Here is a 16081-nt window from a genome sequence, read left to right on the forward strand (position 1 = left end):
TCAACGTCGAGTCCTTGCTCTCATCTTTAACAACCATGTGGCAAAGACTTGGGCTATGTCTTGGATCCTTCTCGTGTCCTATCCTTATCAGGCCATCAACCTGGGTTAGAACGTTAAAGTCGAGAAAAGAGTGACTTTGGAGCTTGTTATTAGGTCCTACGATATTTGCGATCGAATTACCTTATCCCAATGGGTAGAACAACGTCCATATTTTGTAGTTATGGTCTCCCGGGACGCTCGACTCCTTTGTTCAAGTCAGTTTTGAAACGACCCCTGCCCAATTCAGCATTTGGCCATGCCACATTGGTTTAATGCTGCATATTTTGGTATCCCACTACATACCCCTTCCACCATGCACATTAACGTGGTGGCTTGGAATAGTATGCAGGCTGGCCAGTGAGGACTAACCCTGCATGAGCCGGAACTCTGCAGATTATAATGCCCTGCCATGGTCCTGTACGATGATATCGATGCTGCTCAAGTTGTGACATCTTTAGAGCTAGCACCCGATGTTCATCGGCGACCCTGGTTTTGGTGCAATGTATGGGGCATCTGGCTTGGATATTACGGCTTCGGATTTTGGGCACAAGTTATATAAACATATCCTTGTCAATACTGCGATATACAGCAACAGGAGAGAATACTTGGCTTATCACAAGGCAGAGGCTTTTTCACAGCATGGTGGACTTCTACAACAAGCCACAGCGACGTAATGCATGCCCACAACATCAACAGCTCTCTTGCCAGGTTGAGAAAGACTCAGAAACTACGTATGTTTGCGTGTACAGTGGCCCGTCCTCATTAACTTGAATATGCTTACGTCTGCCTGAAAAGTCCACAACATTCAGCAATCTCACGTTGGGGCAGATGACAGGTCATGCCCGCAAGGAGGATTGTCTTGTCTGCCGTCTGCCCTAACTTAGCCAAACACGCAGATATGACAACCAACAGACGGCCCACTGGGAGGGATACAGGCATTGTAGAGGTTTTCACTCATCGTCAAGGACTCTCTGTTGGTTCCAGATGCTGTGCGAAATAAACACAACCCCACATTGGAATCCAATCCGGCAAGACAGCCCTGAGTCAAAGTTACTTGCTGTCCAAAACTGATACACTGACAAAGGTAAAGACTGGGGTTTGACGAACTGGACAGAGGACGGTTCCGACTTTTCGGAATATTTTCATCCTCGCGCTGCCCTTCACCTGCTTTCACACGCGTCATGCACACTCTCTTGACGCTTCCTCGACACGGTACGTACCCACTGGAGGTATAGGAAGCTCCAGCAGGGCATCTTGGATTGGGGCACCAGGTTCATCAAGACTGAACCTATTTTATACGCTACCAAAGGCTCGTGGAGTGGCCTGACAAAAGCAGTCAACCAGCATCAAAGCCAAGAAATCGAGGCACAATGGTGGAAAGGGCTAACATGGTATCGCACCACTATAACGAATTAGTTAGTCAGTTCTGGTCCTGGTCCTTGAACGCAAGCAAATCTGGCGGCAATGTTAACCTGAACGAAAAAAACAACCGGTTTCTCTTGGCAGCTTCCATAATCATAGACTAACCAGATGCTTTGAGAAGTCGGCCTGATCTTGCCAGGGTGTGGTCTTCTATTACCGCTGGAAACTACTGTGACATCGTGAGGTAGAATGCCTCGATAATAACACAAGAACCAGGATACTACTACTGCTACCTACATATGAAAACGGACCCACGGGGCTCTTTTGTTGTTGTCATATCGATGCGACTCCAAGAAATCTCCACAGAGTCTGTCAAAAGTACTCGGCTTTAGCGCTTTATTTCGTTTTAAAGCCGCTTCACATTAATATCAGGATCTCATGGAGAACGATTGAGTTGGACACAGCTCACTATGTGTTGCCTCAATCACAGCAAAACGTCTGTGGTGTACATGGGTTGCAGAGTAGTCGAGATGAGTCGACAATACTGTACCTATCGAGCCTCACTCTTGTTCCTTTCTGTTTACCTAGGGAGACTTCCAGGGGTTGACCATGCAACAAGATGTGGGAATTACCACAAATCAGGCCTTTCAGCCTGAACTTCATTTCAGTGGGGCGCGGATCCGAGTTTCGGGGCTCCGGCTTGTTTTGACTCTTTGAACATTAGCCGCCGAGTGTGCTATACTCCATAGGTGGCTATGAAGGAATGAGATTGCTGTACAGTGGTAGTCTTGATGAGGTTTCACCGAGACTTCCTGCGAATCTCTTTTGTTTCCTCATTGACCTGCAGGTCCATAAGGGGATATGATCTGCAAGCTGACCCCTGTCTGATGTTGACCATCAATCAAGTCTTTCTCATTCAGGCAGTTGGGCGTATGGAAACACGACAGTATCGTGCAACGCACCACAACTCGATCTGGCAACATGGCGCTCCTATCTCCTCAAACCGTGATAATCTGATGACTAGGCACAAACCCCTGTTGGTCAGCTCTCTCGAATCCCGGCACACATTAGGACCTTATTAGTCCACTAACGAGTCAGCATCAATATTCCGTACGGACATCTCTGTGCTTTATATCGGTACGACAAGGAACGAACCCAACGATGGATGTTTTGGATGAATCTAGAAGTATGTCCGGCCAGCCTCACCATGAGCAATGCAGAAGGGATCTTCTGGTGGTCACAGCCGGCATGACGAACACCGGGATCAGACGGGAAGCGCTCCACCTCTTGGGCTATTTTTTTCAATCTAACCAAGACAAAATACTACTAATACTGATAGTGAGCGGCCGACAGGTGATTGAAATGATATCTGAATATCTGCAGTGAAACAATCACTATTATGGAAAAGACCGCGTCTAAACTGGCCAATAGGTCTACAAGAAACAGACACCAACCTCTCACAATGTGCTTCCCGCTCTTGCTGCTCACCTTTTTCACGAGACTTGATTCATTTCGACCCCTAGCTTAGCTGGACCGAGGCCGTTGGCGCCATCGTCGGTCGACGACGAAGTGTCGGGTCCTTTAGTGGCACCAAGGTTCGTTCATCCATCGTTTAGGGTCGTTGCTAGAATGGCTCCCTTAGCGGTGACAGGACGGGGTGAACCATCCCGCCGGCGACCCTGCTCGGCATTTTTTTACTCCGGGCATTTCAAATCCAGTCTTGGCAGTAGGAGCTGAAGGATCCAGACACTACATACTGCTCCATCACAAGTTCACAAGTCAAGTCAACTAAGGCAGGGCATGTACTATGTAACCTTGGATCTGCGATGGGCTAACTTTACTGGACATGTTGGCATGTATGCATTGCGCGCACATATCAATCATGCTATGAATCATGTACTATTCCGTCAACCAAGTTTCATCGAATATGCGGGACGACTATGCCCTGGCCAGCTGCTTACCTAGCTGTAATACTGAATAGCTGCACGTGCATTGCATATACATAGTGGTATGTACTGGGCAACAAAGACAAAGCCTCCTGTCAATCTACATAGTACATACGTACGAGCAGGTAGGGGGAACAAACACTACTACTACCCTAGGTCTCCAGCATAAAATGGTGGGTATGTATTTCCACCTTTTTCTCCCCCCTCCCCAATGCTGCAGCAGAGCAGCCCAAGCCAGTAAAATTATATCATGGCATTGACAGAGTTTGACCAGGGCCTTGGTCAAAATAGGGAGGGACGGACCCTTGTAAGCTTGGCCGCAATCCAAAACAAACAAAGGGATTCAACATGTGTGCTGTGACGCGCCCAAAGGTTGAAGGGGTTGGCTCTGCATGCTTAAACCTATCATGATTCCTTAAAGAATGCAGAGTTGAAACAACCTAGCATATAGTTGTATGTGTCCTCTATCTAGTAGTTAACCATAGAGGTATAGTTAAGTAGTCAATTCCGCAACAAATGACACGCCGCGGAAATGGGCAGGAAAGCTAAAGGCCTAACATCACCGGACTAGCACTTTGACCATCAAAGCTTGGACGACGACTTTACCTCTTCACGCAGCTTTTGCGAGACGATTGAACTGGACTGAGTTGAGTTGAATTACTGAACTGAACTCTGCATTGCATGTGCAGCGTTGGGGATTAAACCCAAGCCTACTACTACCACCTGCCGTACTCTTTACGCCTGTGCAGGACACATTCGTACTGTCGCTGCAAGTCTTGGTTCAGCTGGGGGGGGATAATAACATGACAACAATGACAATGATACCATCGAGCATCCACTTTGGGATGGACGCCACAAGGCACTTTGTGTCCAACCTCGACGCTGTGTCACTCACACTTCTCACCGTTACACTTGTCGCTTTCCTCATCCCCATCTTTATTCTTTTCCCTCCCGTCACCGTCGACTGCAGCGACGTCCTCCGGCAGACCCACTCACGGGCCGGCGAGCCACTCCGAGACAGCAACATCCAGCGTGAACCATCACCGGATCCTCGGGCCCGTGAGAGCAACAGTTCCGGTGGAGAGCAGCAGCACATCTTCCCAGTTCATTACTGTCGTGGAATTGAGCTCAGTCGTGACGAAGCTTCCTCTTTCAGCAGCTTAGAAAGCCACAACTTGTACATGTTTGGCTATCAGACGATCCATCAAGACCATGATGACCTTACTTGGAAAGCTGCAACTTGTGAGAAGTTCCCCTCGCTAGCCAATATCGAGGTCGATCTCTGGATTCCTGACCCAAACAAAACGAGTCGTCTCTTAGGCAAAGTTGAAGGCTCCTTTCTAGTCCTGAGGTTTCCTTGGACAGATGCAGGACTACAGGGTATCACGCAGCGCGTCTCGGCCAAACTCAGCCACGGACTCAACTCAGTTCCCGAAAAGGAGTTTCTGCTGCCAGTATCGTTTCCAAATGACGATGAGATTCGAGCAAGGGGATATTCCCTTGCTCAGTTCGGACATGACAAGGCGATGGCTTTGAATATGGACGTAGAGCTTCCCACCGAGCTGGCTCGGTATTTGGGGGCTGAGAAGATAGGAATTTTCAGGTTAATTCACTAGAAGAGTTCAAAACAATTATCTGAGCTAGAATAGAAAGGAGCACGCGTTGGATAGGATAAAGAATTGTGAATATAAAAAAATTCGTTATTCCATAGAATATAAGTACGCATACTCATCAAAGAAATATGTCAAAATAACACAGTAGCTCATTTGGTGGTTGGTGCAACTTTAAAGACAATATTGCCTTACAGTAGTTCATACTGTCTCAATATACCCATAGAGTATTCACTTCATCAATACAACACAACTATCATCTGATCAATACCGTGACACAAATACAAATCTATTCCACAGCCATGCTTTAACAAATCAAACGGTATCACAAGAAGTCCTAATGCCAATACGGACATTATATCCCTCTAACCAAAACGACGCCTCATGTACAAGAACCCATAACCAGTTTCCTTTCATACACTCATATCAGACATTTCTCGGTTGCCGTCAGCATCATTACTTCATATCCGCCGGCGTAAGTGCCTGAACCATACTGGTGCCCTCGCTGAAACGGGTGCGGAAAATGCGGTTCGCGTTCTGGAACATGCCGTCCTTCAGACTGACGACGATGAACTGGGAACCCTTGAAACGCGTCTTGATGAGTCGACCAATATTCTGGGTATGTGAGAGATCTAGCGCTGCGTCAACCTCGTCGAGAATGTACATGGGCGCAGGCTTGAATTGAAGCAGAGCCATAATGAGTGACAGAGCAACGAGAGACCTAGATAAATTGTTAGTATGGTCAAATATGCTTTGGGGTGAAAAAATGCTTACCTTTGTCCACCACTCAGTTCTGTCAAGCTTTGTTTCCACACTTTACCAAGACAAACCTTGACCTCGAGACCTTCGCTGATGGTCTTGCCCTCAGGCGGATCAAGCTTGGCAAAACTGCCTCCTGGAAGAAGTTCAGAGAAAATGTTACCAAAGTCGCCGTTGACTTTCTCCCATGTCTCATGAAGAGCCTTCTTCTTGTAGTCGTCCAAGCTGACGATGGTCTCCTCGATCTTGCGCTTGTCCCTGATGACCGTCTTGATCATGTGCTTGAGTGACACTTCCTTCTTCTCAACACTGTCGATCATGTTCATGACCTTGGGGTTGATCTTCTTCTTCATGCCCTGGAATCGCTCAGTCAAGTTGTGCAGTGTTGCCTTGCACTCTCCAATGTTGTGGTCCTTGAAGTCATAAGGAGTTCCACTACGGCCAAAATTGTCCTTTTCGTCTGCGATCCAGTCAAATTCCCTCTCAAGTCGAGCGACCTTTTCAGCAGCACCTTGTTGCTCCTTGTTGAATTTTTCGAGGAGATGGACAAGTTTTTGCATTTCGAGACTTTCCTCAGCAATGCGCGCGTTCTTGGAACGAGTGGCATCGTCCAAAGCTCGAAGTTCGTCGTCAAACTGGTGCAGCTTGGCGCGCTCATCATCGAGCTCGGCCTGAACTGTGTCGTGAGTCTCAGTCAATTCAGCCTTTTGCTTATTGAGATCCTCGATATCCTTCTGTTGCGCCTTGATAGCAACCTCGACTTCTTGTAGTTGTTCTCGCGCAGCGGACAGGTCGAAGCCTGCCTGCTCAGAATCAAGCTGTGCGCCTTGAAGTTCTTTTTGCAATGTCTTGACTGCGGCAGCGTTCTTGCCGAGACCTGCTCGTAGTTTGTCGAGCGCTTTCTGTAGTTCGACTAGCTTGCCGTCCTTGTTGTTGTCAAAGTCCTTCATGTCTTTCTCAATCGTCTTGACATCGGCACTTGCCTTGGCTTGTCGAGTCTTGGCCTCGGCTATGCTCTCCTTGAGCTCCTTGATGGTTGACTTCATGTTCTCCACCTCCTGAATGATGGAAGAGGAAGAGTTGCCACTGATTTGTTCCTCCGCGAGCTTGATTTCGTGGGTCTTGAGGTCCAGACCTTGCTTGATCTTGCGAGCATGGTCAAGCTTGGCCTTCTCGTTCGATATCCGAGCCTGGAGCTCTCTCAAAGTGCTCTCGGCTTCGCTGAGCTGTCGTGTCAGGCCGTTCAGTTTTTGAAGAAGAACGAGAACACCACTCGAGTTGGGAGAACTTCCACCAGACAACGTGCCAGACGGATCGTAGGCATCGCCTTCCAGGGTGATACTCCTCATGCGGACCTTGGGATCAAAAGTCACCCGCTTGGCGGTATCCGCATCAGCACAGATCAGAGTATTGCCAAACACAAACTCCATAGCTGCTGAAACTTCGTCATCATAGCCGACTAGGGACAAGGCCAGATCGACCTTGTTTGGGGCGATGTTCTGTGCCGTGGCAATGGTTTGAGCAGAAGCCTTGAAGGCAGCAATCTTGTTGAGGGGAATGATAGTGACTCGCTTCCGTAGCTTGCCTCTCTGCAACAGCTGCGTGCCTGTCACCTCGCTATCAACAACGACATTGTATAGACGGCCGCCGGCGCAGATCTCTAGCGCAGTAGCGGCTTGTGTGTACGATTCATCCAGAGTGAATAGTTGGGCGATAAGCCCTTTGACCTTGGACCGGTCAAAGTTAGGCACAGGATCAGCGTAGTTGAACTCTGTGTTGGCGACTTGACGCTTCAGCTTGTCAGATTCTTGTCTCAGGCCCCGAACAGTTTGCTGCAACTCAGACTCCTGCTTATACATTTGCTCTTCTTGTCCAGGCTCAAAACCTAGTCGGCTAAGCTCCTTCTCAAGCTTCTGTGCTTGTACCTTGAGACCATCAAGGTCGCGTAACAGATCGGCATTCTGAACCTTTGCCTTTTCAGCACGTGGCTCCTCTTCTCTAATGCGCTTTTCCAAATGTGCAATCTTGATCTTGGCCTGTTCTTGTTCTGTGGCTGCTGTGGTTGCACGGTTTTTCGCATCTTGAAGTTGACCCTGATAACCATTCTCCTGACCATCTTTAGAAGCAACACCTGTTTGTAGGGTCTGGAGAAGCTCTTCCTTGGATTCGGCATCTTTGTTTTGCTGCTCTAGGTCTTCCTTTGCGGCGTCGTATCTGGCCTTGGCGTTTTCGAATGCAGCAGTCTTATCTTCCAGGGTAGCTTCCAACTCCGAAACTGTCCTCTCGACTGCCAACTTCTTTTCTTCTTCCTCGGCCAAGCTGGACTTTTTCAAGTCAAGAATAGTGGCTAGTCGTACAAGCTCGTTTGAATGCTTCTTTGCTGCCTCTTCCAATTCTGAAGCCTTACCTCCCTTTCGGAGCTCTTTGTCTCGATGAGCGCGTACTTTCTTGGCATCTTCTTCGAGATGGTTGATTTCGCTCTTCAAGCGGGCTGCTGAATCTTCCAGGTCGCGCTGTCGTTGTTTCTTTCCTTCGAGATCTGCTGCTGATTGGCTTAAAGAATCCTGATATCTGAGATAATCGTATGCGACAACCACTCGAGTCAGTCTCTCAAGGTCGTTTTGTGTTTGTTGGAAATCCAGGAAAGCACGCTTTTCAGTTCGTAACTTTTCCAACTTGGGCTCGATTTCGTCCTTCAGGAGTTCCTTGAGTTCGACTAACTTTGTCTCCTTCTTAGCCATTGTTTTGATAGCCTTGTCTCGACGATCCTCGAACATTCTGGTTCCGGCTGCTTCTTCGATCATGGCCAGAATTTCCACAGCCTTCATGTTGAGAACCTTGGTGATGCGACCCTGCATAATTAGGAAGTTGGGGCTGTTGATGTTGAGCTGAACCGACTGGAAGAGGTTCTGCACTGTTTGTTGTTGAGCACGGTGACCGTTGATGAGGTACTTGGAGGTGCCTCCGAGAACAATCTGTCGAGTAACGCTAATCGTGGCATATTCTTCGAATCCGATCGGCGACTTCTTGGTGTCTCGATTGTCGAAAACGATGGTTACACTGGCCTTGGTAACGCCAGCTTGACCGCGCTTGTAGATCAGGTCCTACAACGTTGAGATTTAGTGCCCAGGAACAAGAAGCAAAGCGGCGGTGACTGACCTGTATATTTTGCGCTCGAACCGTAGCCATACTGGTAATGCCGAGGACGAAACATATCGCATCAAGAATGTTTGACTTTCCACTACCGTTGAGACCGGTGATTGAGTTGAAACTCTCGTCCCTAAGAATGTCGGTTGGTTTAGGCCGTTGACTATTTTGATGTATCACTTACCATCCCGAGATCACCGTTCTTACGGCATACGACTTGAAGCCCTGTAGAAAAATGTTAAAAGACAAGTTTTGGCATTGATTCAGTAGATATAAGTACGTACATCAATAATTACTTCAATGACCCTCATTTTGGGCGTCGTTGAGCGTCTACGACTTGGTTGAATCTATTGCTTTGTTTCGTCGCTCCGCACTTTCGAGGGGTAGAGGGACGCGAAAGTAAACAAGAGTTGCGACCGATAAGCCGTTATCAGCACGTGCCTAGCTGCATTGAGAACGCCGCATGCGTGAAAGAGGGTACTTGTGGTTTCGTTTCTGTAGGGACGTTAAGTGCTCTGTGGGTCGTGTTCGATGACAATTGACTTCCTGTAGATAGTATAAATGCAATGTATATCGTCGTGAGTATTCCAGTATCATTTGTGAGCATATCTCATCACTTTCACCTGCTTGTTTCACGAACCTATACCTTGACATTAACGAATGGCGTGAATCGAAGCTTGTGCGTGTTCCACTTCTGAACTTGGAATTTCATCAACGCTAGTCCCGATCTGGAATCCGGGTAAACATCCCTCTTTGTTATTGAAACCTAGCTCCCTCACACCTGGACTTCCCAACTTTCAAACAACACCAAACATTTCGACTTCGACCTAAGCACCCAACCCGATGAGTACATAACCACTATCAAACGAATATAGTTGGTTTACAGCTTCTTTTCCCACCCGCACACACTCATTTACAACCGACACAATGGCGGCACTGCGAGGACCGCGCATTCCAACTGGCTCAGCGGCCTGGGTCGCTGACGAGCGCGCCTCTGCCCTTACGATTGTTGATGTTGAAGTCGACGAATTCACATACGCGGCTCAGAATGAGTTTGAATGGCTTAATGAACATATGGCTAGTATATTCAACGAGAACGAGACGTACGCGTCCTGATCCTCTTGTTTTGACGCGGTATTGACCATTCCACAGAAACATTGCCGAAACATTCAAAACACCCGGAAAGCTTCGAGGCAAGACACCTCGTACTGCGCGTAAATTAATATCAACAGAGACAAGGATGGTAAGTTTGGCTGGTCCATGCTCGCGAGCAATCAAGATTAACATTTTGAAGCCCTTGTCCAATGTATTTGGTGGTACACCAACGAGTTCAGCCAACCGCTTCGCCCAGCACCTCTACGCGCAATCACCCCAAAGAGAGTTATTGAACCAGGCCAAGTCATCATCGCCACGACGCCCTGCTTCGTCACCGAAACCAGCTCAATCTATTTCCAATGATGCAATTGATGATGCATCAGCACACCCTACCAGTGAGGCTGAGCGTATTCTCTCCGACCAGGACGCACTCATGACTGTCGACGAGGAGACAGAGGCTCTATCAGGTGCCAAATCTCAACCCCCAATGCAGGCTGATTCAGGCTATTTCGGAAGCCAAGACGTCAACCCCGTTACGCCTTTTGATCCTATGGCCGAAGACGAAGATGACGACGAAGACGACTCACTCCTTGATGGAACCAGCTTTGACGAAGACATCGCTTTCCCTCAGCCAAGCTCTTCCCGAGTTTCACCTGTGAAGCAGGGTGCAAAGTCTTCATCACCAGCCAAGTCTCAGGAACCAGCAACTGATGATATTGACATGGGTGATGTTGACGAAGAGCCTGAGGCCAACGAGGACGCGATCCAGGATGATGCTCAGTCCCAGTCCGATGGTCCCAGTCCTGTACGACCAGGGTTCCGCAACAGCCTCCAATTTGCTTCCCTCCCCGCCAGAGAGCCTCTTACAGCAGGCAAGGTCAGAGTTTCCCGCACAAGCCATATTGATCCTAAGAGGACAAGTTACCTGGCAAGAGGCAAGAGCATGGCAAGCCATGCTGGCGAGGATGCGTCAGACGAGTCAGACCAGGATAACATGGAAGTGGATGAATTACCTTCAGTGCCACAGTCCAAGAACGCCGAGGAACTTGCTCTGCGCCACAACAAGACATACACACAGATGCTGCAAGACAAGATCAGTGTTCTTGGAAAATCACAGCCAAGTGGAAGTCGACCATCAAAGTCCATCCACAGTTTTACAAACTCTCAGCAACCACAAACAGTATCTCAGTCTGTCCCTGAGCCACAATCAACACCACCAAGGTCGCCCAAGAAGCAAGATATGACCACAACTCCTGGCGCTTTCCCTCAAGATGACGAGGACGACGATGACTGGATTGTCCCCCCCACTACTCAGAAATCCGCTGCCGCGCCTCCTACGCGACCATCACTTTCTAAGAGCCGGACAGCTGATGTTATGGAAGGAATTCATGGCAAGCAAACTCTCGGATCTTTCGACTTGGACGAAGACGCCGCGAGCACTCGTTCACCTGCTCGCGCCCACTCTCAACGCGAGAGGCCCAGTTATATGAGACATTCCAAGTCTGTCTCAGTACCAGCTGTGCCGATATTCACTGCTTCTGAACGACAAGAGGGAAGCCCTTTGAAGCAGACAGTGTTTGGTTCAGATTCTCCCCCGCGACCGGCTACTGCTGTCTCAGTCGTTTCAGCTGTTGGTTCCTCATCTCCATCCAAATCTCCATCAAGACTCTTCCGTGACAGTCCTTTGAAGCACCTTAAGAACAAGATGTCGTCTATTCTAAGCACGTCTAAGGGTCTTATGGCCAGCAGTGCAGCGCTGAGCGCTGAGGGTAAATCATCTCTCCTCTCACCCTCAAGAGTTCAAGTTGGAACTTTCCCTGTCGATTCCGACGAGTCAGTTGCTCATAAGCCGAGTATTGAGTCCTTCAAAAGTGGCAGCACTGCAACTGATCAGCAGTCAAATGCTCCTCGCCCAGTTGCTAAGCGCACGAGGGCATCAGTTGAGCGTGAGAAGGAAGAGAAGCGCCGTGAAAAGGAGGCTAGGTTCCAAGCTGAGCAGATGGACAAGCTGGAGAAGGAGCGTGAGAAGGAAAGGGAAAAGGCACGAGTCTTCAGCAAGGAACAAGAGAAGCTTGCCAATTTGGAAAAGCAGGTCGTTGCTAGGAAAGAGGCCGAACAACCTGTGCAAGCTACGCCTCAGCCTAAGCGAACCAGCCCCCGAAGAGCTAAGCCGCAGGAGGAACTCGACAGCAGGTTCGCTGAGCCAGAGATGGAAATGGTCGACGCTCCTAGTCTGGTCCCCCCTCCTTCTGTTTCGCGATCTGCTGCCCCTAGCCAATTGTCGCGTGCAAAGGAGATCAGACGAATCGGAAAGCCAAGCAGGGAGACGACCACAAAGTCCAAGCCTGCGCCCACTGTCCACATCAAGGTCAACACTGGCTCACAGTTGCACCCTGGCAGCTCTGTGGCCAACGGCTATCAAGATTTTGGAGCCTCAACAAACTCTCAGCCGCCTCAAATGCCTAGCAAGGCAAGCAAGGCCTCTATGCAACCCAAGTCATCGGCTTCAGGCTTCGCTACCTCCACTGGATCAAACGGCCGTCCCAGGGCTCTTGACATGGTGGCACAGAAGAAGGCGCAAGATGAGCAGGCTCAACGCCGACGCGATGCAAAGGCCAAGGCGGAACGAGATGCCAAAGCAAAGAGTGAGCGGGAGCGAGCGGCGTTGAAAGAGGAGAAGAAGAAGCAGGAGTTGCTACGCCGTCAAGACGAAGAACGACAGAAGCGACAAGCACTTATCGAGAAGGCCAAGAAGACCCCTGCGCCACCTCCAGCCGTTCGATCACAACCAAACGGCCCCCCTGATTCTATCCAACGTGATGGTATTCCTCGTCCTCCCTCTCGCATGAATTCAAACATCTACAGGCCAGGAGATGACTTGGGCCGTCCTATCAACGGTTCCAAGTCTGCCATCAAGAGGCCCCTCGGCCGCGACGTCAACGAGGATGGACCTTCCAGGCCCCCACCTACCCGCGGTCCTCAGTACCAAGCAAAGGATGCCAAGCGTCGCAGAACAAGCGATGACTTTGCTGATGAGCTGTATATGGAACAGCCTCCCAACATCAAGGGACCTCCAGTTCGTCCATCCAGCGCTTTTAAGAGGGTAAGCATGGCAATCAACTTTTATGCTTTACAAGTAACTAACAAATATCAGGATCTGCAGGTGAAGAGCTTGGCCAGCGGCTACACCCAAGCCAGTGCACAGAATCTTTTCAAGACCAACATTGCTCAAAGTCACTTGAAGGGCGGCAACCCTATGGACATGGCGCAGATTCACAAGGGAACCATTCCCTTCGCTCCCAACCCCAACCCTGCAGGACCTGCATACAAGACACCCGGACGTCCTGGTCCTGTTGGTGGACTGAAATCTGCGGTTAAGTCTGCCCAAAGATCGTCACCACGATTCCAGAACGGTGATGCAATCGATCTCCCAGAGATCCAAACAGACGATGAAGATGAGGAAGATGATGAACCACAACCTGGTACAGTTGCTTCTTGGGCCAATTCTCCTGCCATTCGCGCGGCCCTCTTGGCACAAGAAAAGATGAACCCTGCAGCCATCTTTGGAGAACCAGGACCCATCAACATGGACGAGGTCTTCCATGCCAGCAAAGAAAGACTTCACAAGTTCCGCGCTCGAACCTCGAGCGCTAACTGGAGCGGTAACGATCGTCTTACCGAAGAAGACATCCGAAAGGATCTTGCTGCCAGAGATAGGCTTCGACGAGAGGGAGGTTGGTCTTACCAACTAGGCAGAGATATGATGTAACGAATGACCTTGGGCGATGCATATTTGATATGAGTACTCGATGAAGTCTCAAGTGGGAGTACATGGGGACTGTGAAAGTGGTGGCATGAACCACAAGATGAAAAGGGACCGCATTGGAGCGATTGATTACTTTTGCATTTGGGCAACACGGTATTGGATGCGGCAGATTGGTTGTGCATATCTGTAATAAGCTGTATGAGTTGGCATTTTGTTTGGCGTACGGCGATAGGGAACAGGGTTCCCTTCGGGATTAAGGATTCTATTCAGACTTTACGCATGCAGGACATGGAAAGCATCACTGGAGCATCGTAAAGATAGCTCAATTACATGTTATTTGAAACTGAATTTTGAGTGCATTTGACGACGTTGATTATGATGAAATGCATCCCGAGTCAGATGATAGGACACAGCACGGTATAGCAATCAAATCGGTTTGTTGGTTGAACCTTTGCTTATCTTATTGGAAACCATGGATAACTGCTTGACTACCTACGGATAGATAGTTGATCATTGGTGACAACCACTCTCGAAATGTGGACTGAGGCCTCATTTCATAATTATGATTATGCAATCCTCAACTACTATTATTGCATGATCTTCTCAACCTGTTTGATAGACGTGCTTTATGAGGCGTCTTAATTGCGAGGTTCTCCGCCTGGAAGTTATGTCTCATTGGAAGATGGATCTTATCACTGCATCCGAGACCCTGGCTCATGGCTTCGTATAGTTCCACACCTCAACAATTCTTTTGACTAGTACCCGTTTTCACATGTCAAAAGTAATGTCCGGAAGGGTACGGGGCGACTTAAAGAAAAATGATAAGCGTCCGCAGGAAAGGCGAGGCGAGACCTCGTGCAATGTTCTATTTGATGCAATTGTTTCATGACATAAACTTTTGCTTTGTTTTTAACTCAGCTGGTCTGTTTGTCATGAGATCTTGATAGAACAGTTCGGTTAAAAAGTCAAGCATCCCAGATTCGTTGCCCTTTACCTTCTGTCACATCATGACATGTTAAATGCTCTCCTGAATTTTGCTCAGTCTTTCGTTATCACCGCTATATTCTGTCATCCTTTTGCTTCAACCTTCGCGATACACTGTTAGAACATGGCGTCGTACCTCGGATCGTTTACGCCTGCCATGGATGAGGTCAAGATCGACCAAATCACCGAGAGCAGGATTTTTAATGTTGTCTCCATGCTTCCAACCTCACTTCAATCAGGCCCTATTCGATTCCTCAGACGGAGTATTAGTTATCATACACTGCGACCTGCTGTGACGGTCTCGGGGTCACAAGCCAAGCCTCGGCCTCTATCAGAAGCTGATGCAACTGCCATGAGCCACCCACTTCAGTCCGACATGGTAAAACACAGCAACGGATATGCAGAGTCTCAAGACCTGTGCCCTCGGCCGATGAGTCGGGTCCTTTATTCAGAATTACCAGAAGATGAGCCAGTGATGAGAGCTGCATCCGGCCTGCATTGGAAGTTTGCGCGACAAGGTAAGCGACTTTTGATGAGACATCTTATCAGTGTATACTAATAATACCATAGGAGCAAATCTTGTCAACATTTCTGTTGATGGCGGCAAAGCTGCTGTCGCAGAAGAAGACGTCGCTTTTGAGAGAAAGGCTTTTGTTGATGGGCTAACCTATCTCCTCAAGGCACTACCGCGGGATCTTGATGAAGGCGAATTGAAAAGAATACAATCCGCTTTACCAGATAATGTCAAGGAACAAGAGCTGAACCTGATTCGAGCAGAAAGAGACCCAGACAGGACAACGAACAGAACCAACCGACCTCGTTCTATCATTCATCGAGGAGTGCAGATGACTGTCGTCAATATGATCTTCTTCCTCAGCTTTCTGATGCCATATCTGCTTCTGTTAGTTAGATATGTAGCTCGTGTTGAGCGAAAGTACAAGATCTCCGAGACGCTTATAGGACATGGCGTTGATCTGGCCAACTCTATTGGAAAGCAGAGTGCTTCTTTGACTGAGGCAGTCGGTCAAATGAACGAAGGAAAAGTTGCACAGGCTCTGTTGGAAGTCTTTGTCTGGACAATTGATGGTGTCACACAAGGCATCTCGGATGGACTCGGGGAGGGTCTCTCAATGGTGGGGTCGAAACAGACATCCAGTCGCTGAAGAAATAGGCTTGAGACCCCTACAAAAAACCCCTACAGAACCCCTACGAAAAGTGGAATTAACTATAGACGGAGCAGACGGAGTATACTGGCTTACGACTTGTCGTCTTGATTGTCAAAGAAGAGAAAGCAGCCGACAAATCAACGATTAAAGAATTGATCGATCATAGAATTGCATAGAATTAGCACATATAGATGAACGGTAGCAAGA

General features: G+C 48.6%; 5 protein-coding genes across 5 annotated transcripts; 4 read left to right on the forward strand and 1 right to left on the reverse strand.

Moving 5' to 3' along the window:
• Positions 1-678: 678 nt before the first annotated feature.
• On the forward strand, positions 679-1455 carry FGSG_05103 (uncharacterized protein; the record flags this gene model as incomplete). Its single annotated transcript, XM_011325297.1, has 3 exons — positions 679-770; positions 1130-1251; positions 1349-1455. The coding sequence occupies 3 exons, from the start codon at positions 679-681 to the stop codon at positions 1453-1455; spliced, it is 321 nt and encodes a 106-aa protein (XP_011323599.1).
• A 2142-nt stretch (positions 1456-3597) lies between these two features.
• Positions 3598-4963, forward strand: FGSG_05104 (uncharacterized protein; the record flags this gene model as incomplete). Its single annotated transcript, XM_011325298.1, has 2 exons — positions 3598-3654; positions 4037-4963. The coding sequence occupies 2 exons, from the start codon at positions 3598-3600 to the stop codon at positions 4961-4963; spliced, it is 984 nt and encodes a 327-aa protein (XP_011323600.1).
• A 450-nt stretch (positions 4964-5413) lies between these two features.
• FGSG_05105 (uncharacterized protein) lies at positions 5414-9174 on the reverse strand (the record flags this gene model as incomplete). Its single annotated transcript, XM_011325299.1, has 5 exons — positions 5414-5678; positions 5732-8820; positions 8876-8996; positions 9048-9088; positions 9148-9174. 5 exons carry the CDS (start codon positions 9172-9174, stop codon positions 5414-5416), a joined length of 3543 nt encoding a protein of 1180 aa, XP_011323601.1.
• A 616-nt stretch (positions 9175-9790) lies between these two features.
• On the forward strand, positions 9791-13727 carry FGSG_05106 (uncharacterized protein; the record flags this gene model as incomplete). The annotated part of the gene is made up of 3 exons (XM_011325300.1): positions 9791-9966; positions 10016-10106; positions 10158-13727. The coding sequence occupies 3 exons, from the start codon at positions 9791-9793 to the stop codon at positions 13725-13727; spliced, it is 3837 nt and encodes a 1278-aa protein (XP_011323602.1).
• Positions 13728-14832: 1105 nt separating this feature from the next.
• FGSG_05107 (uncharacterized protein) lies at positions 14833-15871 on the forward strand (the record flags this gene model as incomplete). Its single annotated transcript, XM_011325301.1, has 2 exons — positions 14833-15226; positions 15279-15871. The coding sequence occupies 2 exons, from the start codon at positions 14833-14835 to the stop codon at positions 15869-15871; spliced, it is 987 nt and encodes a 328-aa protein (XP_011323603.1).
• Positions 15872-16081: the final 210 nt, after the last annotated feature.

Source organism: Fusarium graminearum, chromosome 3 (assembly GCF_000240135.3).
Source record: "Fusarium graminearum PH-1 chromosome 3, whole genome shotgun sequence".
NCBI classification, from domain to species: Eukaryota; Fungi; Ascomycota; class Sordariomycetes; order Hypocreales; family Nectriaceae; genus Fusarium; species Fusarium graminearum.